At 51.3% G+C, this 22,473-nt stretch overlaps 1 protein-coding gene across 1 annotated transcript in view; it reads right to left on the reverse strand.

Moving 5' to 3' along the window:
• Positions 1 to 22,221, reverse strand: part of ETNK1 (ethanolamine kinase 1) — a 62,803-nt gene extending 40,582 nt beyond the window's left edge. Inside the window, exon 1 of the mRNA XM_063929380.1 lies at positions 21,115 to 22,221. Coding sequence (XP_063785450.1) covers positions 21,115 to 21,261 — 147 coding nt within the window. The 5' untranslated portion in view covers positions 21,262 to 22,221. The remainder of the gene's footprint in view (positions 1 to 21,114) is intronic.
• Positions 22,222 to 22,473: the final 252 nt, after the last annotated feature.

Raw genomic sequence — 22,473 nt, forward strand, 5'->3', positions numbered from 1 at the left:
GCCAATTCTGACACTCTCCTGGCTGAAGCCAGGGCCAGTAGCATGGTTACTTTCCATGTAAGATATTTCAAATCTACCGATTTGAGTGGCTCAAACCAATGGGATTTGAGAAAATCCAAAACTACATTAAGGTCCCACGGAGCCACTGGGGGCACAACCGGGGGCTGTATATGTAGTACTCCTTTTACAAAAGTCTGGACTTCAGCAACTGAAGCCAATTCTTTCTGGAAGAAAATCAAAAGGGCCGAAATTTGAACCTTAATGGACCCTAATTTGAGGCCCATAGACAATCCTGTTTGCAGGAAATGTAGGAATCGACCCAGTTGAAATTCCTCTGTCGGGGCCTTCCTGGCCTCACACCATGCAACATATTTTCTCCAAATGCGGTGATAATGTTGTGCAGTCACCTCCTTCCTGGCTTTGACCAGGGTAGGGATGACCTCTTCCGGAAAGCCTTTTTCCTTTAGGATCCGGCGTTCAACCGCCATGCCGTCAAACGCAGCCGCGGTAAGTCTTGGAATAGACACGGTCCCTGCTGAAGCAGATCCCTTCTTAGAGGTAGAGGCCACGGATCTTCCGTGAGCATCTCCTGAAGTTCCGGGTACCAAGTCCTTCTTGGCCAGTCCGGAGCCACTAGTATCGTTCTTACTCCCCTTTGCCGTATAATTCTCAGTACCTTGGGTATGAGAGGCAGAGGAGGGAACACATACACTGACTGGTACACCCATGGTGTTACCAGAGTGTCCACAGCTATTGCCTGAGGATCTCTTGACCTGGCGCAATACCTGTCCAGTTTTTTGTTGAGGCGGGACGCCATCATGTCCACCATTGGTCTTTCCCAATGGACCACAATCATGTGGAAGACTTCTGGATGAAGTCCCCACTCTCCCGGGTGAAGATCGTGTCTGCTGAGGAAGTCTGCTTCCCAGTTGTCCACTCCCGGAATGAACACTGCCGACAGTGCTATCACATGATTTTCCGCCCAGCGAAGAATCCTTGCAGCTTCTGCCATTGCCCTCCTGCTTCTTGTGCCGCCCTGTCTGTTTACGTGGGCGACTGCCGTGATGTTGTCCGACTGGATCAACACCGGCTGACCCTGAAGCAGAGGTTTTGCCAGGCTTAGAGCATTGTAGATTGCTCTTAGTTCCAGTATATTTATGTGAAGAGACGTTTCCAGGCTTGACCACACGCCCTGGAAGTTTCTTCCTTGTGTGACCGCTCCCCAGCCTCTCAGGCTGGCATCCGTGGTCACTAGGACCCAGTTCTGTATGCCGAATCTGCGGCCCTCCAACAGATGAGCACTCTGCAACCACCATAGCAGAGAGACCCTTGTCCTTGTCGACAATTTTATCCGCTGATGCATCTGCAGATGCGATCCGGACCATTTGTCTAGCAGATCCCACTGAAACATTCGTGCATGGAATCTGCCGAATGGAATCGCTTCGTAAGAAGCCACCATTTTTCCCAGGACTCTTGTGCATTGATGCACAGACACTGTCCCTGGTTTTAGGAGGTTCCTGACTAGTTCGGATAACTCCCTGGCTTTCTCCTCTGGAAGAAATACCTTTTTCTGAACAGTGTCCAGAATCATCCCTAGGAACAGCTGACGTGTCGTCGGGATCAGTTGGGATTTTGGAAAATTCAGAATCCACCCGTGCTGTTGGAGCACTACTTGAGTTAGTGCTACTCCGACCTCCAGCTGTTCTCTGGATCTTGCCCTTATCAGGAGATCGTCCAAGTAAGGGATAATTAATACGCCTTCTCTTCGAAGAAGGATCATCATTTCGGCCATCACCTTGGTAAAGACCCTGGGTGCCGTGGACAATCCAAACGGCAGCGTCTGAAACTGATAATGACAGTTTTGTACCACGAACCTGAGGAACCCTTGGTGTGAAGGGCAAATTGGGACATGAAGGTAAGCATCCTTGATGTCCAAGGACACCATAAAATCCCCTTCTTCCAGATTCGCTATCACTGCTCTGAGTGACTCCATCTTGAACTTGAATTTTTGTATGTACAGGTTGAGAGATTTCAGATTTAAAATAGGTCTTACCGAGCCGTCCGGCTTCGGTACCACAAATAGCGTGGAGTAATACCCCTTTCCCTGTTGTAGAAGGGGTACCTTGACTATCACCTGCTGAGAATACAGCTTGTGAATGGCTTCCAATACCGTCGCCCTGTCGGAGGGAGACGTTGGCAAAGCAGACTTTAGGAACCGGCGAGGGGGAGACTTCTCGACTTCCAACCTGTAACCCTGAGATACTACCTGCAGGATCCAGGGGTCCACCTGCGAGTGAGCCCACTGTGCGCTGAAATTCTTGAGGCGACCCCCCACCGCCCCTGAGTCCGCTTGTAAGGTCCCAGCGTCATGCTGAGGCCTTTGCAGAAGCCGGGGAGGACTTCTGCTCCTGGGAAGGGGCTGCTTGGTGCAGTCTCTTACCCTTTCCTTTGCCTCGGGGCAAATATGAATGTCCTTTTGCTCGCTTGTTCTTATAGGAACGAAAGGACTGCGGCTGAAAAGACTGCGTCTTTTTCTGTTGGGAGGGGACTTGAGGTAAAAAGGTGGACTTCCCGGCTGTTGCCGTGGCTACCAAATCCGATAGACCGACCCCAAATAATTCCTCCCCTTTATACGGTAATACTTCCATATGCCGTTTGGAATCCGCATCGCCTGACCACTGTCGTGTCCATAGACTTCTTCTGGCAGATATGGACATCGCACTTACTCTTGATGCCAGAGTGCAGATATCTCTCTGTGCATCTCGCATATAAAGGAATGCATCCTTTAATTGCTCTATAGTCAATAAAATACTGTCCCTATCCAGGGTATCAATATTTTCAGTCAGGGACTCCGACCAAGCCACCCCAGCACTGCACATCCAGGCTGAGGCGATTGCTGGTCGCAGTATAACACCAGTATGTGTGTATATACTTTTTAGAGTATTTTCCAGCCTCCTATCAGCTGGATCCTTGAGGGCGGCCGTATCAGGAGACAGTAACGCCACTTGTTTGGATAAACGTGTGAGCGCCTTGTCCACCCTAGGGGGTGTTTCCCAGCGCGCCCTAACCTCTGGCGGGAAAGGGTATAATGCCAATAACTTCTTTGAAATTAGCAGTTTTTTATCAGGGGTAACCCACGCTTCATCACACACGTCATTCAATTCCTCTGATTCAGGAAAAACTACAGGTAGTTTTTTCAGACCCCACATAATACCCCTTTTTGTGGTACTTGCAGCATCAGAGATATGCAAAGCCTCCTTCATTGCCGTGATCATATAACGTGTGGCCCTACTGGAAAATACGTTCTTTTCTTCACCGTCGACACTAGATTCGGTGTCCGTGTCTGGGTCTGTGTCGACCGACTGAGGCAAAGGGCGTTTTACAGCCCCTGACGGTGTTTGAGACGCCTGTACAGGTGCTAATTGGTTTGTCGGCCGTCTCATGTCGTCAACCGACTTTTGCAGCGTGCTGACATTATCACGTAATTCCATAAACAAAGCCATCCATTCCGGTGTCGACTCCCTAGGGGGTGACATCACCATTACCGGCAATTGCTCCGCCTCCACACCAACATCGTCCTCATACATGTCGACACACACGTACCGACACACAGCAGACACACAGGGAATGCTCTGATAGAAGACAGGACCCCACTAGCCCTTTGGGGAGACAGAGGGAGAGTTTGCCAGCACACACCAAAGCGCTATAATTATATAGGAACAACCTTATATAAGTGTTGTTTCCTTATAGCTGCTTAAATATATATAATATCGCCAAAAAATGCCCCCCCTCTCTGTTTTTTACCCTGTTTCTGTAGTGCAGTGCAGGGGAGAGCCTGGGAGCCTTCCTAGCAGCGGAGCTGTGTAGGAAAATGGCGCTGTGTGCTGAGGAGATAGGCCCCGCCCCCTATTCCGGCGGGCTCTTCTCCCGGTTTTTCTGAGACCTGGCAGGGGTGAAATACATCCATATAGCCTCAGGGACTATATGTGATGTATTCTTTTTAGCCAGAAAGGTAATCTCATTGCTGCCCAGGGCGCCACCCCCAGCGCCCTGCACCCTCAGTGACCGCTGGTGTGAAGTGTGCCTGAGCGCAATGGCGCACAGCTGCAGTGCTGTGCGCTACCTCATGAAGACTGAAAAGCCTTCAGCCGCCGGTTTCTGGACCTCTTCTTACTTCGGCATCTGCAAGGGGGTCGGCGGCGCGGCTCCGGTGACCCATCCAGGCTGTACCTGTGATCGTCCCTCTGGAGCTAGTGTCCAGTAGCCTAAGAAGCAAATCCATCCTGCACGCAGGTGAGTTCACTCCTTCTCCCCTAGGTCCCTCGATGCAGTGAGCCTGTTGCCAGCAGGACTCACTGAAAATAAGAAACCTATCAAAACTTTTACTCTAAGCAGCTCTTTATGAGAGCCACCTAGATTGCACCCTGCTCGGACGGGCACAAAAACCTAACTGAGGCTTGGAGGAGGGTCATAGGGGGAGGAGCCAGTACACACCACCTAGTGGTCAAACTTTTAAATTTTGTGCCCTGTCTCCTGCGGAGCCGCTATTCCCCATGGTCCTGACGGAGTCCCAGCATCCACTAGGACGTCAGAGAAATTTACATTTATTTTTGTAAACAGACATTCTTAAAATCCCAGGTATCGCTGGGAACTCCAGCTAGAGTGTGAGTGAGTGAGTGAATGTATATGTATATTACACCTACTGCACTGCACTGTCACCTTTTACATTGATTCAGCGTCCATACATTACCCTCCGCGATATCACCCATTCTATCCGTTATTACATTAGCCATCTCGGGGCTTCCAGGCCGGCAGCCCAGGTGCTGTGTTGCGGAGTCAGGGCCTCTGGGGATCTGAGCGCGGCTGTGGCGGGGAGGCATTTCTGTGACATCACACGCAGAGGAGGCTCCGGGGCTCAGCGAGTATGCAGCGCAGGGAGGGCTATGAAAGCCTTTCGCTGCGCCGCTTTCATACACATCTATGCCGGTGGCCGCAGCAGCTTTTGTTCCACATGCGCCGCGGTTAGGGAGTGGGGATTGTTGATGCCGGAGGGGGCAGGCGGACTGGCAGCAGGACATAGGGGGTCATTCCGGCCCGTTTGCACACTGCTGTTTTTCGTAGCGGTGCGAAGGGGCTGGTTCTGCGAATGCGCGGCGGCCACAATGTGCAGCGACTGCCAATGAAGAAAGCGTATGCTGCCGCGATCGCAAGAAGATTGACAAGAAGGCGTTCCGGGGGCGTCAAGTTGCAGTTTTCTGGGAGTGGTGCGGTGAACGCAGGCATGTCCAGGCGTTTGCAGGGCGGGCGTCTCACGTCAATTCCGGGACCTGACAGGCTGAAGACATCGCAGCGGGTAAGTAACTCCAGAGCTACTCAGAACTGCACAAAATGTTTTTCCATAGCTCGGCTGCACAATGGATCACAGCTTTGCTATGCAAAAAAAACCTCCCCCATAGGTGGCGTCTACTTGATCGCACAGGCAGCAAAAAGTTGCTACGTGCGATCAACTCGGAATGACCCCCATAGGACGCTGCAGTAAAACAATTTTTTGTTTTCCCTATCTGCAGTGCAGAGACTTGCTGCAGATGCAGTGGCATACCCCCCAGCTGCACCTTTTTGGCAGGTACAGGACCTTTTTTTTTATGGTCAGTACAGATTTTTGGCTCTCCAAACTTCCACTGGAAGTATAGAAAAAGGGCGTGGCCACACCACTCGCCCAATCAGCTGTGGGCTGGGTGTGATAGACCTGCTGCTAACCCAATGAGAGCTCCTAGCCACGCCCAGCGTTAGCCACACAGTGGATGGATGGACGGACGGACGGACGGACGGACGGACAGACAAAACTCAGTCTTTGCGCAAACAGTCCTTGGGATATCAGTTCTTTCAAAATCATCCCAGTTTCGCTTCAATCCACTCCATGCCAAAGGGGAGTATAGTAGAAACTGAAGGATAAACGGAGAGCGCACTCGTAAATGATTAAAAATATACAATTTTTACTTGAAACATAGGCTCACATACATCAATGTTTAAAATAACCAGCATGGATGGCATAATCACTTAGCCGCTCTACAGCGATGTTGAAGCCTGCTTCTCACCCAGCTCCGATCCCGGCAGCTAAGTGATTACGCCATCCATGCTGATGATTTTAAACCTTGATGTATGTGAGCCTATGTTTCAAGTAAAAATCGTATACTTTTAATTATTTACGAGTGCGCTCTCGGTTTTTCCATCTATACACTCACGCTTCAGATCGATACTGTGCCCTAACAAGTGCTTACCATGGCTGCACAGCCTGTTCCTCATGTGCTGATTGCACACACTGCTGGTACAAATTTTGCATTCTGATTAACAAACAAATCACTGGCGTCACAGAACCGCGGTGCACTGACGGCAGGTGCTGCTTTATGTTACACTACAAGAGGCCCAATGTGCATTTGTGCGCAGCTCCTTGTCACCATGGTCAGCAATAGGAAGAGCCTGAAACACCGGCATGCAGCTTGTCCTATAATGCACAAATAGGTACAGAGCATGGAAATCTGCCTCAGTGACCCGCCCCGCGTATCATCAGAGCAGGTGCTGCATTAATGTCACAGGAACAGGTCCTAGACAATCTGTGCGCATCCTACAGAACGTTGCAATGCTGGGCGCTTTACATGAGGTAGTGATAACACAGAACGGCCGGTAAATTCACTAAAAGGACGATTTTTTTAATTGATGTGTTGCAGGCGCTAAATCGCACATTTGCTACATTATATGGCGGTGAGCACTACACTAACTTTTTACACTCATGGGATGCTGTGGCCCACAAGTGGGGACAGAAGATGTCAGGCTGTTTCAACGTGTGCCGCCATAAGGGCACGGCGCATTTCGACATTTGAAAATCGAGCAGGCCGCGGTGCCCCACTGATAAAGCCTAGTGGGAACGAAATAAATAAATATATATATATATATATATATATATATATATATATATATATATATATATATATATATATATATATATATATATATATATATATATATATATATTGCCCTCCTATGGCCTCCTCCACGTCTCCTGATGTACTGGCCTGTCTCCTGGTAGCGCCTCCATGCTCTGGACACTACGCTGACAGACACAGCAAACCTTCTTGCTACAGCTCGCATTGATGTGCCATCCTGGATGAGCTGCACTACCTGAGCCACTTGTGTGGGTTGTAGGGAGGTCATACAGGCACGTGGAGGCCACACACACTACGGAGCCTCATTTTGACTTGTTTTAAGGACATTACATCAAAGTTGGATCAGCCTGTAGTGTGTTTTTCCACTTTAATTTTGAGGGTGACTCCAAATCCAGACCTCCATGGGTTAATAAATTTGCTTTGCATTGATAATTTTTGTGTGACTTTGTTGTCAGCACATTCAACTATGTAAAGAACAAAGTATTTCAGAAGAATATTTCATTCATTCAGATCTAGGATGTGTTATTTTACTGTTCCCTTTTTTTTTGAGAGAGAGAGAGAGAGAGAGAGAGAGAGAGAGAGAGAGAGAGAGAGAGAGAGAGAGAGAGAGAGAGAGAGAGAGAGACACATACATACACACATATATATATATATATATATATACATATATACACATACACACATACATACATACACACTACACACGTATTTATGTATATTGTACACACACACAGTGTTCACTCTAGGCTGTTTTAGCAGGGTGCCGCGCCCTGCCCGTTTTTTAACAGGCAAAACCCGCCCTGCCCCTTTTGCGGCGCCCTGCTAGAACAGCCGCCCACTCCCTGCCCTCCCGGCGTGTATAGATGCCATGCGCATGGCATCCATTCACGCATTGGGAGAGGGCTGGGGGAAGCCCAGCACCGACGGAGGTGCTGGGCACGCCCCCAACAGTGACGTCGCCGGCCACAGACGCTCTCTATAGTAGCGTCTGTGGGCCGCACCGCCCCCTAAAATGACGGAGGCGTGGCCACGCCCCCTAATTTGCGTGGCCGCGCCCCCATTTCGGGCGCGCGAGCGGCTTCGCCGCGCGCGCACACATGTGCCCCCGGAGTCCGGCGCCCTGCCCCTTTTCACTCCTAGAGTGAACACTACACACACACACACACACACACACACACACACACACACACAGACACACAGAGTCCCACACCTCAGGCAGCCCGCAGGCTATTACAGTTCTTTCAGGTATTGGTAAGTGACTGAACCAGTGGTGGAAACCAGCTGCAGGAACGCCCTACGTACGACATGGTGATGCAGGAAGTGAGGTGAGGGAGGACGGGTACAGAAGAGGCCAGGTACTGCTTGGACAACGTATACTTAGTACGTAAGATAACACGCATCAGCTAGAGAGGACCGGTCGCACTGTTCTCTGCACACTAAACAAATAACAGAGCAATGAAGGATCTGTAACAGGCAGTACCCAGTAACACTCTACTACACAGGAGCTGCACTCCGCAATAGCGGCTAATGAGAGACTGTATTACACCGCAATTACAGGATTGAGAAAGATGCAAGTGTATACGAGTTACACATGTGCGCGGACACTGCATTCAGCAACGATCACATTTTATACGGGCTCTCAGCAAACCGATCGGACTGTTGTCACGGGCTGGGTGTGGAATCCAGACGGTCAGAATGCGGCAGCAAGATCTAGACGGTGAAAACGCTGGTAATATTTGGTAAGTATTCCGTGGCTATCCCTAAACCCAACCTCAACCTACAAGTCACCCTTGCAACGCTCAAGTGAGGATTTTTCTGAGCATGCGGCCGTTTCCAGAAAGAACCCCCTTAGTATGTTGGGGCACTGGGTGTCTGGAGATCAGAAACATCAGGGTGTTGTGTAAGAAGAATTGTCAAACACAAATAGGAAGCAGAAGAGAGATATTTTTGACGACAATTGGGGAAAAACAAATATTGCATTACGGGAACAGTCACATCTAGAAGTGTAAGAGGAGACACCAGAGAACCGTTCCCTGGATGCAATGTCAGATTACAGTACCAGGGAATATTATCTAAGCGGCTAACGCTGGTGATATATCCTGCCACCTGAGTAATGAGGGGAACACACGGTAAATAGTCCCTGACACATAGGTGGAAGACGTTATGGTCATGTGACGCAGGGACTGCAGCTACACCCCTAGTCTGACCAGAGACACTAATCAGTATCGGAGTTGGGCGGGGATTACCAATTACCATCTGATTGGAGCGCACACTACAAACACTGGACAAAGGAACTGGGTAGGACTTTCACCTGTTTATATGGGATCCGGTTAAGATTCCGGCAGCCAAAATACTGCCGCCGGACTACCGACACGGCTCAGAATGCTGTTATTCCGACTGAAATCACAATCCCAGCGCCGGAATCCTGCGGGAAGCGTTTAGGTTTAGACTGCGGAGGAGGGGGAGGGGGGTTCTGTTTTAGGCACCCACAGGGAGTGTTAAGGATAGGCTGCAGTGGGGGAGGGGCTTGGGTTTAGGCACCACCGGGGAGGGGGAGGGTTAGGAGGGGATTCTACCCATTGGGATGCTGTGGCCAGTATTCACTTTATATTCCCCATGGCCTCTTGCCACTTTGTACAGGTGATTCAGGCAATTATATTGCTGAGGGAGGGGCACCTGCAGTGCCTGCCCTCCACGTCACATGAGGGAGGGGCCTGTGCAGTGCCTGCCCTCCACATCACATGAGGGAGGGGCCTGTGCAGCGCCTGCCCTCCACGTCACATATGAGAGGGGAAGGGCCTGTGCAGCGCCTGCCTTCCACGTCACGAGGGAGGGGCATGTGCAGTGCCTGCCCTCCACGTCACACGAGGGAGGGGCCTGCGCAGTGCCTGCCCTCCACATGAGAGAGGGGAAGGGCCTGTGCAGCGCCTGCCTTCCACGTCACGAGGGAGGGGCATGTGCAGTGCCTGCCCTCCACGTCACACGAGGGAGGGGCCTGCGCAGTGCCTGCCCTCCACGTCACACGAGGGAGGGGCCTGTGCAGCATGTTACATGAAACCTACGGGACAGTAATCCTTTGGGTTGGAGAAATTAAATACTACATGAATTACACCAACATGGGGTCAGGGGCAGATGAGGTCTCCCTGCGTGGATACACACCTACTGGATCAGATCAGAGTGGGAATGACTAGAATAGCACAAGGACACTACACACTGATAACTACAGATCGTAATCACCGCGCAGTTATTCATTACAGTTTCCTGAAATGCGGTATTTGGAGGATCACAGAATATGAGGTTTGGGGTGACAGCTGCACTGGCACATGTAATAAATCTGTACGCTGGCGTACTGCTGTACACACTCCGTGCTCATTATAGTCCAGTCTATAAAAACAGACTAGAGCAGAATGTACACAGAGGAGGCTGCAGCACGTTTATATTTGCAGAGTGATGAGTCAGTCCTGGGGGATAGGCCTGAGGCCAGGAAGGAGGCGGAAAGGAGATGAATGGAGAGAAGCAGCGCACGGCACAGCCCAAGCACACTGCAACCTCCCATCATCCACAGACGCTTCCCTACAAGCGCTCAGAGCCAGCACTACCACCCTGTGCTCCCAATACCTAGCACCTACAGGCCCGGAGGCAGTCTCCACCAGCCAGGATGGCCAGTGCCTGCAAACCATGCTCAGCAAAGGCTGGGGGATGATAAAGGGTAAATGCTGCTTTCTAGGGCAATACTTCTAGGAGGCACCTTCACTGTCAGGTGTTGTCTGCACAGGATTTAGGGAACGTTACCGTTCCCTATTGTAGTCCACGTGGCTGGTAAAGTATGGAGAAAAAGAAAAAAATACCTCATGTTGAGCTATCATCCAGATGCCGCTGCCACCGCCTACCGTTCATTTGTATTCCGTTGTGTTATTCAATGGAAAGACTAGGGCCCTCATTCAGAGTTGTTTGCTCGCTAGCTGCTTTTAGCAGTCATGCAAACGCTAAGCCGCCGCCCTCTGGGAGTGTATCTTAGCAGAAGTGCAACCGAAAGGATCGCAGCGCGGCTACAAAAAAAAAAAAAAAGATTGTGTAGTTTCTGAGCAGCTGCAGACCTACTCCTACCTTGCGATACTTCAGACTATTTAGTTCCTGTTTTGACGTCACGAACACGCCTGCGTTTGTATCAGACACGCCTGCGTTTTTCCACACACTCCCAGAAAACAGCCAGTTACCTCCCAGAAACGCCCACTTCCTGTCAATCACTCTGCGGCCAGCAGTGCGACTGAAAAGCGTCGCTAGACCTTGTGTGAAACTACTTCGGCTGTTGTGAAAGTACGTTACGCGTGCGCATTGCGCCGCATACGCAGAAGTGCCTTTTTTTGCCTGATCGCTGCACAGCGACCGAAAACAGCGAGCGATCAACTCGGAATGACCCCCTATATAAATAAAAGAAACATACACAGTTACTATTCTCTTTGCCACCCAACCTTTATAATAGGAATTTACTTACCGATAATTCTATTTCTCGTAGTCCGTAGTGGATGCTGGGGGCTCCGTCAGGACCATGGGGAATAGCGGCTCCGCAGGAGACAGGGCACAAAAATAAAGCTTTAGGATCAGGTGGTGTGTACTGGCTCCTCCCCCTATGACCCTCCTCCAAGCCTCAGTTAGGATACTGTGCCCGGACGAGCGTACACAATAAGGAAGGATATTGAACCCCGGGTAAGACTCATACCAGCCACACCAATCACACCGTATAACTTGTGATCTGAACCCAGTTAACAGTATGACAAACGTAGGAGCCTCTGAACAGACGGCTCACAACAAATAACAACCCGATTTTTATTTTGTAACAATAACTATGTACAAGTATTGCAGACAATCCGCACTTGGGATGGGCGCCCAGCATCCACTACGGACTACGAGAAATAGAATTATCGGTAAGTAAATTCTTATTTTCTCTAACGTCCTAAGTGGATGCTGGGGACTCCGTCAGGACCATGGGGATTATACCAAAGCTCCCAAACGGGCGGGAGAGTGCGGATGACTCTGCAGCACCGAATGAGAGAACTCAAGGTCCTCCTCAGCCAGGGTATCAAATTTGTAGAATTTTGCAAACGTATTTGCCCCTGACCAAGTAGCAGCTCGGCAGAGTTGTAATGCCGAGACTCCCCGGGCAGCCGCCCAGGATGAGCCCACTTTCCTTGTGGAATGGGCCTTGACAGATTTAGGTTGTGGCAAGCCTGCCACAGAATGTGCAAGTTGAATTGTGCTACAAATCCAACGAGCAATCGTCTGCTTAGAAGCAGGAGCACCCATCTTGTTGGGTGCATACAATATAAGCAGTGAGTCAGACTTTCTGACTCCCGCCGTTCTTGAAATATATATTTTCAATGCCCGGACCACGTCCAACAACTTTGAATCCTCCAACTCGTTAGTAGCCGCAGGCACCACAATAGGCTGGTTCAGGTGAAACGCTGACACCACCTTAGGCAGAAAATGAGGACGCGTCCGCAGTTCTGCCCTGTCCGTATGGAAAATCAGATATGGGCTCTTATATGATAAAGCCGCCAATTCTGATACTCTCCTGGCTGAAGCCAGGGCCAGTAGCATGGTTATTTTCCATGTGAGATACTTCAGCTCCACCGATTTGAGCGGCTCAAACCAATGGGATTTGAGAAAATCCAAGACTACATTAAGATCCCACGGTGCCACTGGGGGCACAACCGGGGGCTGTATATGTAGTACTCCTTTTACAAAAAAGTCTGGACTTCAGGAACTGAAGCCAATTCTTTCTGGAAGAAAATCGACAGGGCCGAAATTTGAACCTTAATGGACCCCAATTTGAGGCCCATAGACAATCCTGTTTGCAGGAAATGTAGGAATCGACCCAGTTGAAATTCCTCCGTGGGGGCCTTCCTGGCCTCACACCACGCAACATATTTTCTCCAAATGCGGTGATAATGTTGTGCAGTCACCTCCTTCCTGGCTTTTACCAGTGTAGGAATGACCTCTTCCGGAATGCCTTTTTCCTTTAGAATTCGGCGTTCAACCGCCATGCCGTCAAACACAGCCGCGGTAAGTCTTGGAATAGACACGGTCCCTGCTGAAGCAGGTCCCGTCTTAGAGGTAGAGGCCACGGATCCTCCGTGAGCATCTCTTGAAGTTCCGGGTACCAAGTTCTTCTTGGCCAATCCGGAGTCACTAGTATCGTTCTTACTCCCTTCTGCCGTATAATTCTCAGTACTTTTGGTATGAGAGGCAGAGGAGGGAACACATACACTGACTGGAACACCCACGGTGTTACCAGAGCGTCCACAGCTATTGCCTGAGGATCTCTTGACCTGGCGCAATACCTGTCCAGTTTTTTGTTGAGGCGGGACGCCATCATATCCACCATTGGTTTTTCCCAACGGTTCACAATCATGTGGAAGACTTCTGGATGAAGTCCCCACTCTCCCGGGTGTAGATCGTGTCTGCTGAGGAAGTCTGCTTCCCAGTTGTCTACTCCCGGAATGAATACTGCTGACAGTGCTATCACATGATCTTCCGCCCAGCGAAGAATCCTTGCAGCTTCTGCCATTGCTGTCCTGCTTCTTGTGCCGCCCTGTCTGTTTACGTGGGCGACTGCCGTGATGTTGTCCGACTGGATCAACACCGGCTGAACCTGAAGCAGGGGTTTTGCCAGGCTTAGAGCATTGTAAATCGCTCTTAGCTCCAGTATATTTATGTGAAGAGACATCTCCAGGCTTGACCATACTCCCTGGAAGTTTCTTCCTTGTGTGACCGCTCCCCAGCCTCTCAGACTGGCATCCGTGGTCACCAGGACCCAGTCCTGTATGCCGAATCTGCGGCCCTCTAACAGATGAGCACTCTGCAACCACCACAGAAGAGACACCCTTGTCCGTGGCGATAAGGTTATCCGCTGATGCATCTGCAGATGCGATCCGGACCATTTGTCCAGCAGATCCCACTGAAAAGTTCGTGCGTGGAATCTGCCGAATGGAATCGCTTCGTAAGAAGCCACCATCTTTCCCAGGACTCTTGTGCATTGATGTACAGACACTGTCCCTGGTTTTAGGAGGTTCCCGACAAGTTCGGATAACTCCCTGGCTTTCTCCTCCGGAAGAAACACCTTTTTCTGAACCGTGTCCAGAATCATTCCCAGGAACAGCAGACGTGTTGTCGGGGTCAACTGAGATTTTGGAAAATTCAGAATCCACCCGTGTTGTTGCAGCACTACTTGGGTTAGTGCTACTCCGTCCTCTAGCTGTTCTCTGGACCTTGCCCTTATCAGGAGATCGTCCAAGTAAGGGATAATTAATACGCCTCTTCTTCGCAGAAGAATCATCATTTCGGCCATTACCTTGGTAAAGACCAGAGGTGCCGTGGACAATCCAAACGGCAGCGTCTGAAACTGATAATGACAGTTTTGCACCACGAACCTGAGGTACCCTTGATGTGAAGGGCAAATTGGGACATGCAGGTAAGCACCTTTATGTCCAGGGACACCATAAAGTCCCCTTCTTCCAGATTCGCTATCACTGCTCTGAGTGACTCCATCTTGAACTTGAATTTTTGTATGTACAGGTTCAAAGATTTCAGATTTAGAATAGGTCTTACCGAGCCGTCCGGCTTCGGTACCACAAATAGCGTGGAGTAATACCCCTTTCCCTGTTGTAGGAGGGGGGTACCTTGACTATCACCTGCTGAGCAAACAGCTTGTGAATGGCTTCCAATACCGTCTCCCTGTCTGAGGGAGACGTTGGCAAAGCAGACTTTAGGAACCGGCGAGGGGGAGACTTCTCGAATTCCAACCTGTAACCCTGAGATACTACCTGCAGAATCCAGGGGTCCACCTGTGAGCAAGCCCACTGTGCGCTGAAATTCTTGAGTCGACCCCCCACCGTTCCTGAGTCCGCTTGTAAGGCCCCAGCGTCATGCTGAGGGCTTTGCAGAACCCTGGGAGGGCTTCTGTTCCTGGGCAGGGGCTGCTTGCTGCCCTCTCTTACCCCTTCCTCTGCCCCTAGGCAGATATGACTGTCCTTTTGTCCGCTTGTTCTTATAGGACCGAAAGGACTGCGGCTGAAAAGACGGTGTCTTTTTCTGTTGGGAGGGGGTCTGAGGTAAAAAGGTGGATTTTCCGGCAGTTGCCGTGGCCACCAGATCCGATAGACCGACGCCAAATAATTCCTCCCCTTTATACGGCAATACTTCCATATGTCGTTTGGAATCCGCATCACCTGACCACTGTCGCGTCCATAAACTCCTTCTGGCAGATATGGACATCGCATTTACTCTCGATGCCAGAGTGCAAATATCTCTCTGCGCATCTCGCATATAAAGGAAAGCATCCTTTAATTGCTCTATAGTCAATAAAATACTGTCCCTATCCAGGGTATCAATATTTTCAGTCAGGGAATCCAACCAGACGACCCCAGCACTGCACATCCAGGCTGAGGCGATGGCCGGTCGCAGTATAACACCAGTATGTGTGTATATACTTTTTAGGGTAGTTTCCAGTCTCCTATCTGCTGGATCCTTGAGGGCGGCCGTATCCGGAGACGGTAACGCCACTTGTTTTGATAAGCGTGTGAGCGCCTTATCCACCCTAGGGGGTGTTTCCCAGCGCGCCCTAACCTCTGGCGGGAAAGGGTATAATGCTAATAACTTTTTTGAAATTAGCATTTTTCTATCTGGGTTAAACCACGCTTCATCACATACATCATTTAATTCCTCCGATTCAGGAAAAACTACAGGTAGTTTTTTCACCCCCCACATAATACCCCTTTTTGTGGTACTTGCAGCATCAGAGATATGCAAAGCCTCCTTCATTGCCGTGATCATATAACGTGTGGCCCTACTTGAAAATACGTTTGTTTCATCACCGTCGACACTAGATTCAGTGTCTGTGTCTGGGTCGACCGACTGAGGTAAAGGGCGCTTTACAGCCCCTGACGGTGTCTGAGACGCCTGGGCAGGTACTAACTGGTTTGCCGGCCGTCTCATGTCGTCAACTGATTTTTGTAATGTGCTGACATTATCACGTAATTCCATAAACAAAGCCATCCATTCCGGTGTCGACTCCCTGGGGGGTGACATCACCATTATCGGCAATTGCTCTGCCTCCACGCCAACATCGTCCTCATACATGTCGACACACACGTACCGACACACAGCAGACACACAGGGAATGCTCTTATCGAAGACAGGACCCCACTAGCCCTTTGGGGAGACAGAGGGAGAGTTTGCCAGCACACACCCAAGCGCTATAATATATATGGGAACAACCTTATATAAGTGTTGTTCCTTATAGCAGCTTAAATATATCCAGTATATCGCCAAAAAATGCCCCCCCTCTCTGTTTTACCCTGTTTCTGTAGTGCAGTGCAGGGGAGAGTCCTGGGAGCCTTCCTCACAGCGGAGCTGAGCAGGAAAATGGCGCTGTGTGCTGAGGAGAATAAGCCCCGCCCCCTATTTCGGCTGGCTTTCCTCCCGTGGATTTAGATAAGTGGCATGGGTTAAATACATACATATAGCCTTAATGGCTATATGTGATGTATTCTTTTGCCTTAAGGTAATAAAATATTGCTGCCCAGGGCGCCCCCAGCAGCGCCCTGCACCCTCCGTGACCGCTTGGTGTGAAGTGTGTGACAACAATGGCGCACAGCTGCAGTGCTGTGCGCTACCTTCATGAAGACTGAAAAGCCTTCTGCCGCCTGTTTCCGGACCTTCAATCTTCAGCATCTGTAAGGGGGGTCGGCGGCGCGGCTCCGGGACGAACCCCAGGGCGAGACCTGTGTTCCGACTCCCTCTGGAGCTAATGGTGTCCAGTAGCCTAAGAATCCAATCCATCCTGCACGCAGGTGAGTTGAAATTCTCTCCCCTAAGTCCCTCGATGCAGTGAGCCTGTTGCCAGCAGGACTCACTGAAAATAAAAAACCTAAAAAACTTTTTCTAAGCAGCTCTTTAAGAGAGCCACCTAGATTGCACCCTGCTCGGACGGGCACAAAAACCTAACTGAGGCTTGGAGGAGGGTCATAGGGGGAGGAGCCAGTACACACCACCTGATCCTAAAGCTTTATTTTTGTGCCCCGTCTCCTGCGGAGCCGCTATTCCCCATGGTCCTGACGGAGTCCCCAGCATCCACTTAGGACGTTAGAGAAAATACAATATTCTATGGGAGATAGAACATGAATATATTCCAATGTCACATGGAGCCACCACCAGAATATGGGGCATTTATATAAAGATGTCCGTCCCCCCCAGTTCCAGGGAAGAAGTGGAACAACTTGTTACATTTGCAGGGGGGCCACAAGCTGATCCTGAATAGCGAGAAAAGTAAGGCGATGCTGACGGTGTATTATCATGATGCGCTCATATCTCAGCGTTAGTTAGGAGGCTCAGCAACGCCTTTTTTCTTAAGAAGGCTTCGGGCCACTGACTTACCTCGGCGCATTCTTGTAAGTGGTCACCACTGTGTAACTGAAAGTCTCTTAACGTGCTTCATAACCGTGTGGTATGGGAACGCCAAAGCTGCGGTGGTTGAAGTGGCTGAGAGAATCACTGGCCAATCTCCGCCTAACGGAGGGTATTTCTCTTAAAAGAAGCCTATTAGAAGCAAACAAGATGATTGCTGATCCGAACACCCGTGTCACTCTCTGATACCCTCAGGAGAGCCTTACGGGTGTATTGGCGCTGAATAACTTCTCCGCATCCGCAATTATTAGTTTACATTTTCAAATGATGTACGTTATGTAATTTCACTGATACACTTTGTTATGTGAAATTGACAATAAAAACAGATTGTGGGAGACAAGAAAACAAATAACATACATAATCCTATGGAAGATTTACAGGACTTAACTCATTACACCTCATACACAATGTGTCACACACACTGCAACTACAGTTTCGCTGTAGTAACGCCAGGCAAACAATGAGTCCTTTACTGTCACACCTCTCATGGCTGCACGCAGTGTTAGTAAATACACTATAGAGAGTGGGCATCACCACACTGTCAGAGGCCAGCAATGCCGGTCATTCCCCTACAGCAGACCAATGGTAGATGCTGGAAAATGGCGTTTCTCCCAGGGGTAGAACAGGGAGAGTCTCCAGAAAGTGAACATAAAGTCCCGGGAATCACACGCAATCATTTATTTCCCTTTTAAACCGATCTGTTAAGAAATTGTTGTTATATGAAAATTTAATCACTTAGTAGCAATGCCTTAAGGTGCCCATATACTATCGCAATTTCATCCGATGTCGATAAATCGGATGAAAACTGGCAAATCGCATGCGTTTTACCTCCCACCCGATAGCATCAGATCGGAAGTACTGCACTATAGATATATCGTATCGGCAGCCTTGGCTGGGGTTACATACAATACATCGTATGCAAAATGGGCAGTACGGTGGTGTCATGGTTAGCATTACTGCCTCACAGCACTGATATCAGGGGTTCAATCACAACCATGGCCCTAACTGTGTGGAGTTTGTATATTCTCCCCGTACTTGCGTGGGATTCCCCCGGGTACTCCGGTTTCCTCCCACAATCCAAAAACATACAGGTAGGTTTATTAGATCCCAACAAAATTAACCCTAGCGCGTGTGTGTACATGTTAGATGCTAGATCTAAGTGGCCTAAGGGACCTATGACGTCAGGGAGAGGAGCCACGTCACCAGGGGGAGGAGCTAGGCCAGCAGAATAGTTCCTCTACTATCCACGCCACCAACTATTACCTTTAGTAACCCGGTGGCGATGAGCCCGCGAGGGTACTTTTCGGGTACCCTGTTCGGGCGTGGCTCCGCCCCCTGGTGACGTCAAAGGTCCCTTACCCAACTCCGATTTAGAACCAACCGTGTGTACATGTGGTAGGAAATATAGAGTGTAAGCTCCACTGGGGCAGGGACTGATGTGAATGGCCAAATATTCTCTCTGTACAGCGCTGCGGAATATGTGTGCGCTATATAAGTAACTGGTAATAAAATGACTGCATATGATGTATCATATGTGATCCTGCCATCGGCTGGTTCAAGGGTGATCGTATGAGACTTCTCCTTTCCGAGAAGTCGCATAAGTGTATGGCCAGCTTACCCTATATACTATATAAGTGTATGGCCAGCTTACCCTATATACTATATAAGTGCATGGGCAGCTTACCCTATATACTATATATACCCTGTATACTATATAAGTGCATGGGCAGCTTACCCGATATAAGTGTATGGCCAGCTTACCCTATATACTATATAAGTGTATGGCCAGCTTACCCTATATACTATATAAGTGCATGGGCAGCTTACCCTATATACTATATATACCCTATATACTATATAAGTGCATGGGCAGCTTACCCGATATAAGTGTATGGCCAGCTTACCCTATATACTATATAAGTGTATGGCCAGCTTACCCTATATACTATATAAGTGCATGGGCAGCTTACCCTATATACTATATATACCCTATATACTATATAAGTGCATGGGCAGCTTACCCGATATAAGTGTATGGCCAGCTTACCCTATATACTATATAAGTGTATGGCCAGCTTAACCTATATACTATATAAGTGTATGGCCAGCTTACCCTATATACCCTAGACCTTAAGACGCACTAGAATCTTGGTATTTTGAAGACGCATGTTGTGTGAATTTGTGTAGCTGTCCTGTGTGTCACGGAGAATCGCACAACAGCAATAATGATCCGGCCTACGGGACCGTCCTATCGGCAGCAGGATTGTGGGAAAACACCAAAAGAACGGCAGATGTGGGGCCACCAGGTAGGCGAGAGCTGGATGGACAAGGGCCACAGTGACTGAGGACAGCCCCCTCACTCACAGATAACGCTCAGACGCTGGAGCCCACTCACATGACTCAATGCTCCATCCTGCCCCACACCCCTTATCCACCTCTACCCTAACACTCTCTACTCCCCCTTACCCCACATAACCCAAACCCACAATATCCTCCCCACACACACCTTACTCTCCTGTCATTGTCCCCACACCCTGTACCCTCCACAGACACACACCCCCTGCCAGCCTGTACCCCCACATACACCCAAATCACCCTGCCCCCTCCCCCATATACCCCCCCCTAACACACCCTACTCCCCCTTACCCCACATAACCCAAAACCACCCTAACCTCCTCACACACCTTACTCTCCTGTCACTGTCCCCCACACCCTGTACCCTCATCCACCCTGTCACTCCACAGACACACACACCCTGCCAGCCTGTACCCCCACATACACCCCACAGCACCCTGTCACCCCCCACAGCACCCTATCCCCCCCACATACACCCCATAGCACCCTGTACCCTCACATACGCCCCATAGCACCCTGTACCCTCACATACGCCCCATAGCACCCTGTACCCTCACATACGCCCCATAGCACCCTGTACCCTCACATACGCCCCATAGCACCCCGTCTCCCTCATATACGCCCCATAGCACCCTGTACCCTCATATACGCCCCATAGCACCCTGTCTCCCCCACATACGCCCCACAGCACCCTGTCTCCCCCACATACGCCCCACAGCACCCTGTACCCTCACATACGCCCCACAGCACCCTGTACCCTCACATACGCCCCACACCACCCTGTCCCCTCACATACACCCCACACCACCCTGTCCCCTCACATACACCCCACCCTGTCCCCTCACATACACCCCACCCTGTCCCCTCACATACACCCCACCCTGTCCCCTCACATACACCCCACCCTGTCCCCTCACATACACCCCACCCTGTCCCCTCACATACACCCCATAGCACCCTGTCCCCTCACATACACCCCATAGCACCCTGTCCCCTCACATACACCCCATAGCACCCTGTCCCCTCACATACACCCCATAGCACCCTGTACCCTCACATACACCCCATAGCACCCTGTACCCTCACATACACCCCATAGCACCCTGTACCCTCACATACACCCCATAGCACCCTGTACCCTCACATACACCCCATAGCACCCTGTACCCTCACATACACCCCACACCACCCTGTACCCTCACATACACCCCACCCTGTACCCTCACATACACCCCATAGCACCCTGTCCCCTCACATACACCCTGTCTCCTCACATACGCCCCATAGCACCCTGTCCCCTCACATACATCCCACACCACCCTGTCCCCTCACATACACCCTCTATCCCCCTCACCTGGGTGGTGACCTCCTCCGTCTTCCAGTCAGGCCGGAGCTCCCGCAGCAGCCGCATGGCCCCCTCCCGGTAGCAGCTCTCCAGCACGGTCAGCTCCACACGGGGCACGTCGGGGGAGCCGGGCGGGACGTGGATGTAGTTGGCCATGGCGGGAGGCGCGGCGGGGGTGAGACAGCCGCGGAGCAGGGAGCAGAGCAGCGCCCGGCCGGAGGTAGTGCTGCCCGCGGCGCCCGTCCTCCTCCTCCCGGGGTGTGGTGTACGCAGTACGGCGCCGGGTGTCTCCTCCTCCCGGGGTGTAGTGTGTGACGTGACAGCGGGGTACAGCGCCGGTGACAGCGGGATACGGGGTACAGCGCCGGTGACAGGGGGGTACGGGGTACAGCGCCGGTGACAGGGGGGTACGGGGTACAGCGCCGGTGACAGCGGGATACGGGGTACAGCGCCGGTGACAGCGGGATACGGGGTACAGCGCCGGTGACAGGGGGGTACGGGGTACAGCGCCGGTGACAGGGGGATACGGGGTACAGCGCCGGTGACAGCGGGATACGGGGTACAGCGCCGGTGTCACAGGGGTACAGCGCCGGTGACAGCGGAATACGGGGTACAGCGCCGGTGTCACAGGGGTACAGCGCGACACAGCTCGGTACAGCGCCGGTGACAGCGGAATACGGGGTACAGCGCCGGTGACAGCGGGATACGGGGTACAGCGCCGGTGACAGCGGGATACGGGGTACAGCGCCGGTGACAGCGGGATACGGGGTACAGCGCCGGTGACAGCGGAATACGGGGTACAGCGCCGGTGACAGCGGAATACGGGGTACAGCGCCGGTGACAGCGGAATACGGGGTACAGCGCCGGTGACAGCGGGACACGGGGTACAGCGCCGGTGACAGCGGGACACGGGGTACAGCGCCGGTGTCACAGGGGTACAGCGCCGGTGACAGCGGGATACGGGGTACAGCGCCGGTGTCACAGGGGTACAGCGCCGGTGACAGCGGAATACGGGGTACAGCGCCGGTGACAGCGGAATACGGGGTACAGCGCCGGTGACAGCGGGACACGGGGTGCAGCACAGCGCCGTCTCTCTCTCCGTCTGTCGTCGCCTCAGTCACTGATGGAAAATTCCACCATCCGGCAGCCCCGCCCACTCCCCGGCTGACACTCATCTGTCGCCTGATCCCGCACGTCACCGCCGGGGGCGGGGCGTCTTGCGTCACACTGCGGCGGGCACGTGACCCACCAGACGTCGCGGTAGCGCCCTTCACGACGCCTGCTTACCGTAACTGCTGGCATACAGCGGCCGCGCCGTATATCACCTACTAGCCGCGCCACATTCATTCATTCTGCCTCTCTCCAATG

The sequence above is a fragment of the Pseudophryne corroboree genome, chromosome 6 (genome assembly GCF_028390025.1).
Source record: "Pseudophryne corroboree isolate aPseCor3 chromosome 6, aPseCor3.hap2, whole genome shotgun sequence".
Taxonomy (NCBI): Eukaryota; Metazoa; Chordata; class Amphibia; order Anura; family Myobatrachidae; genus Pseudophryne; species Pseudophryne corroboree.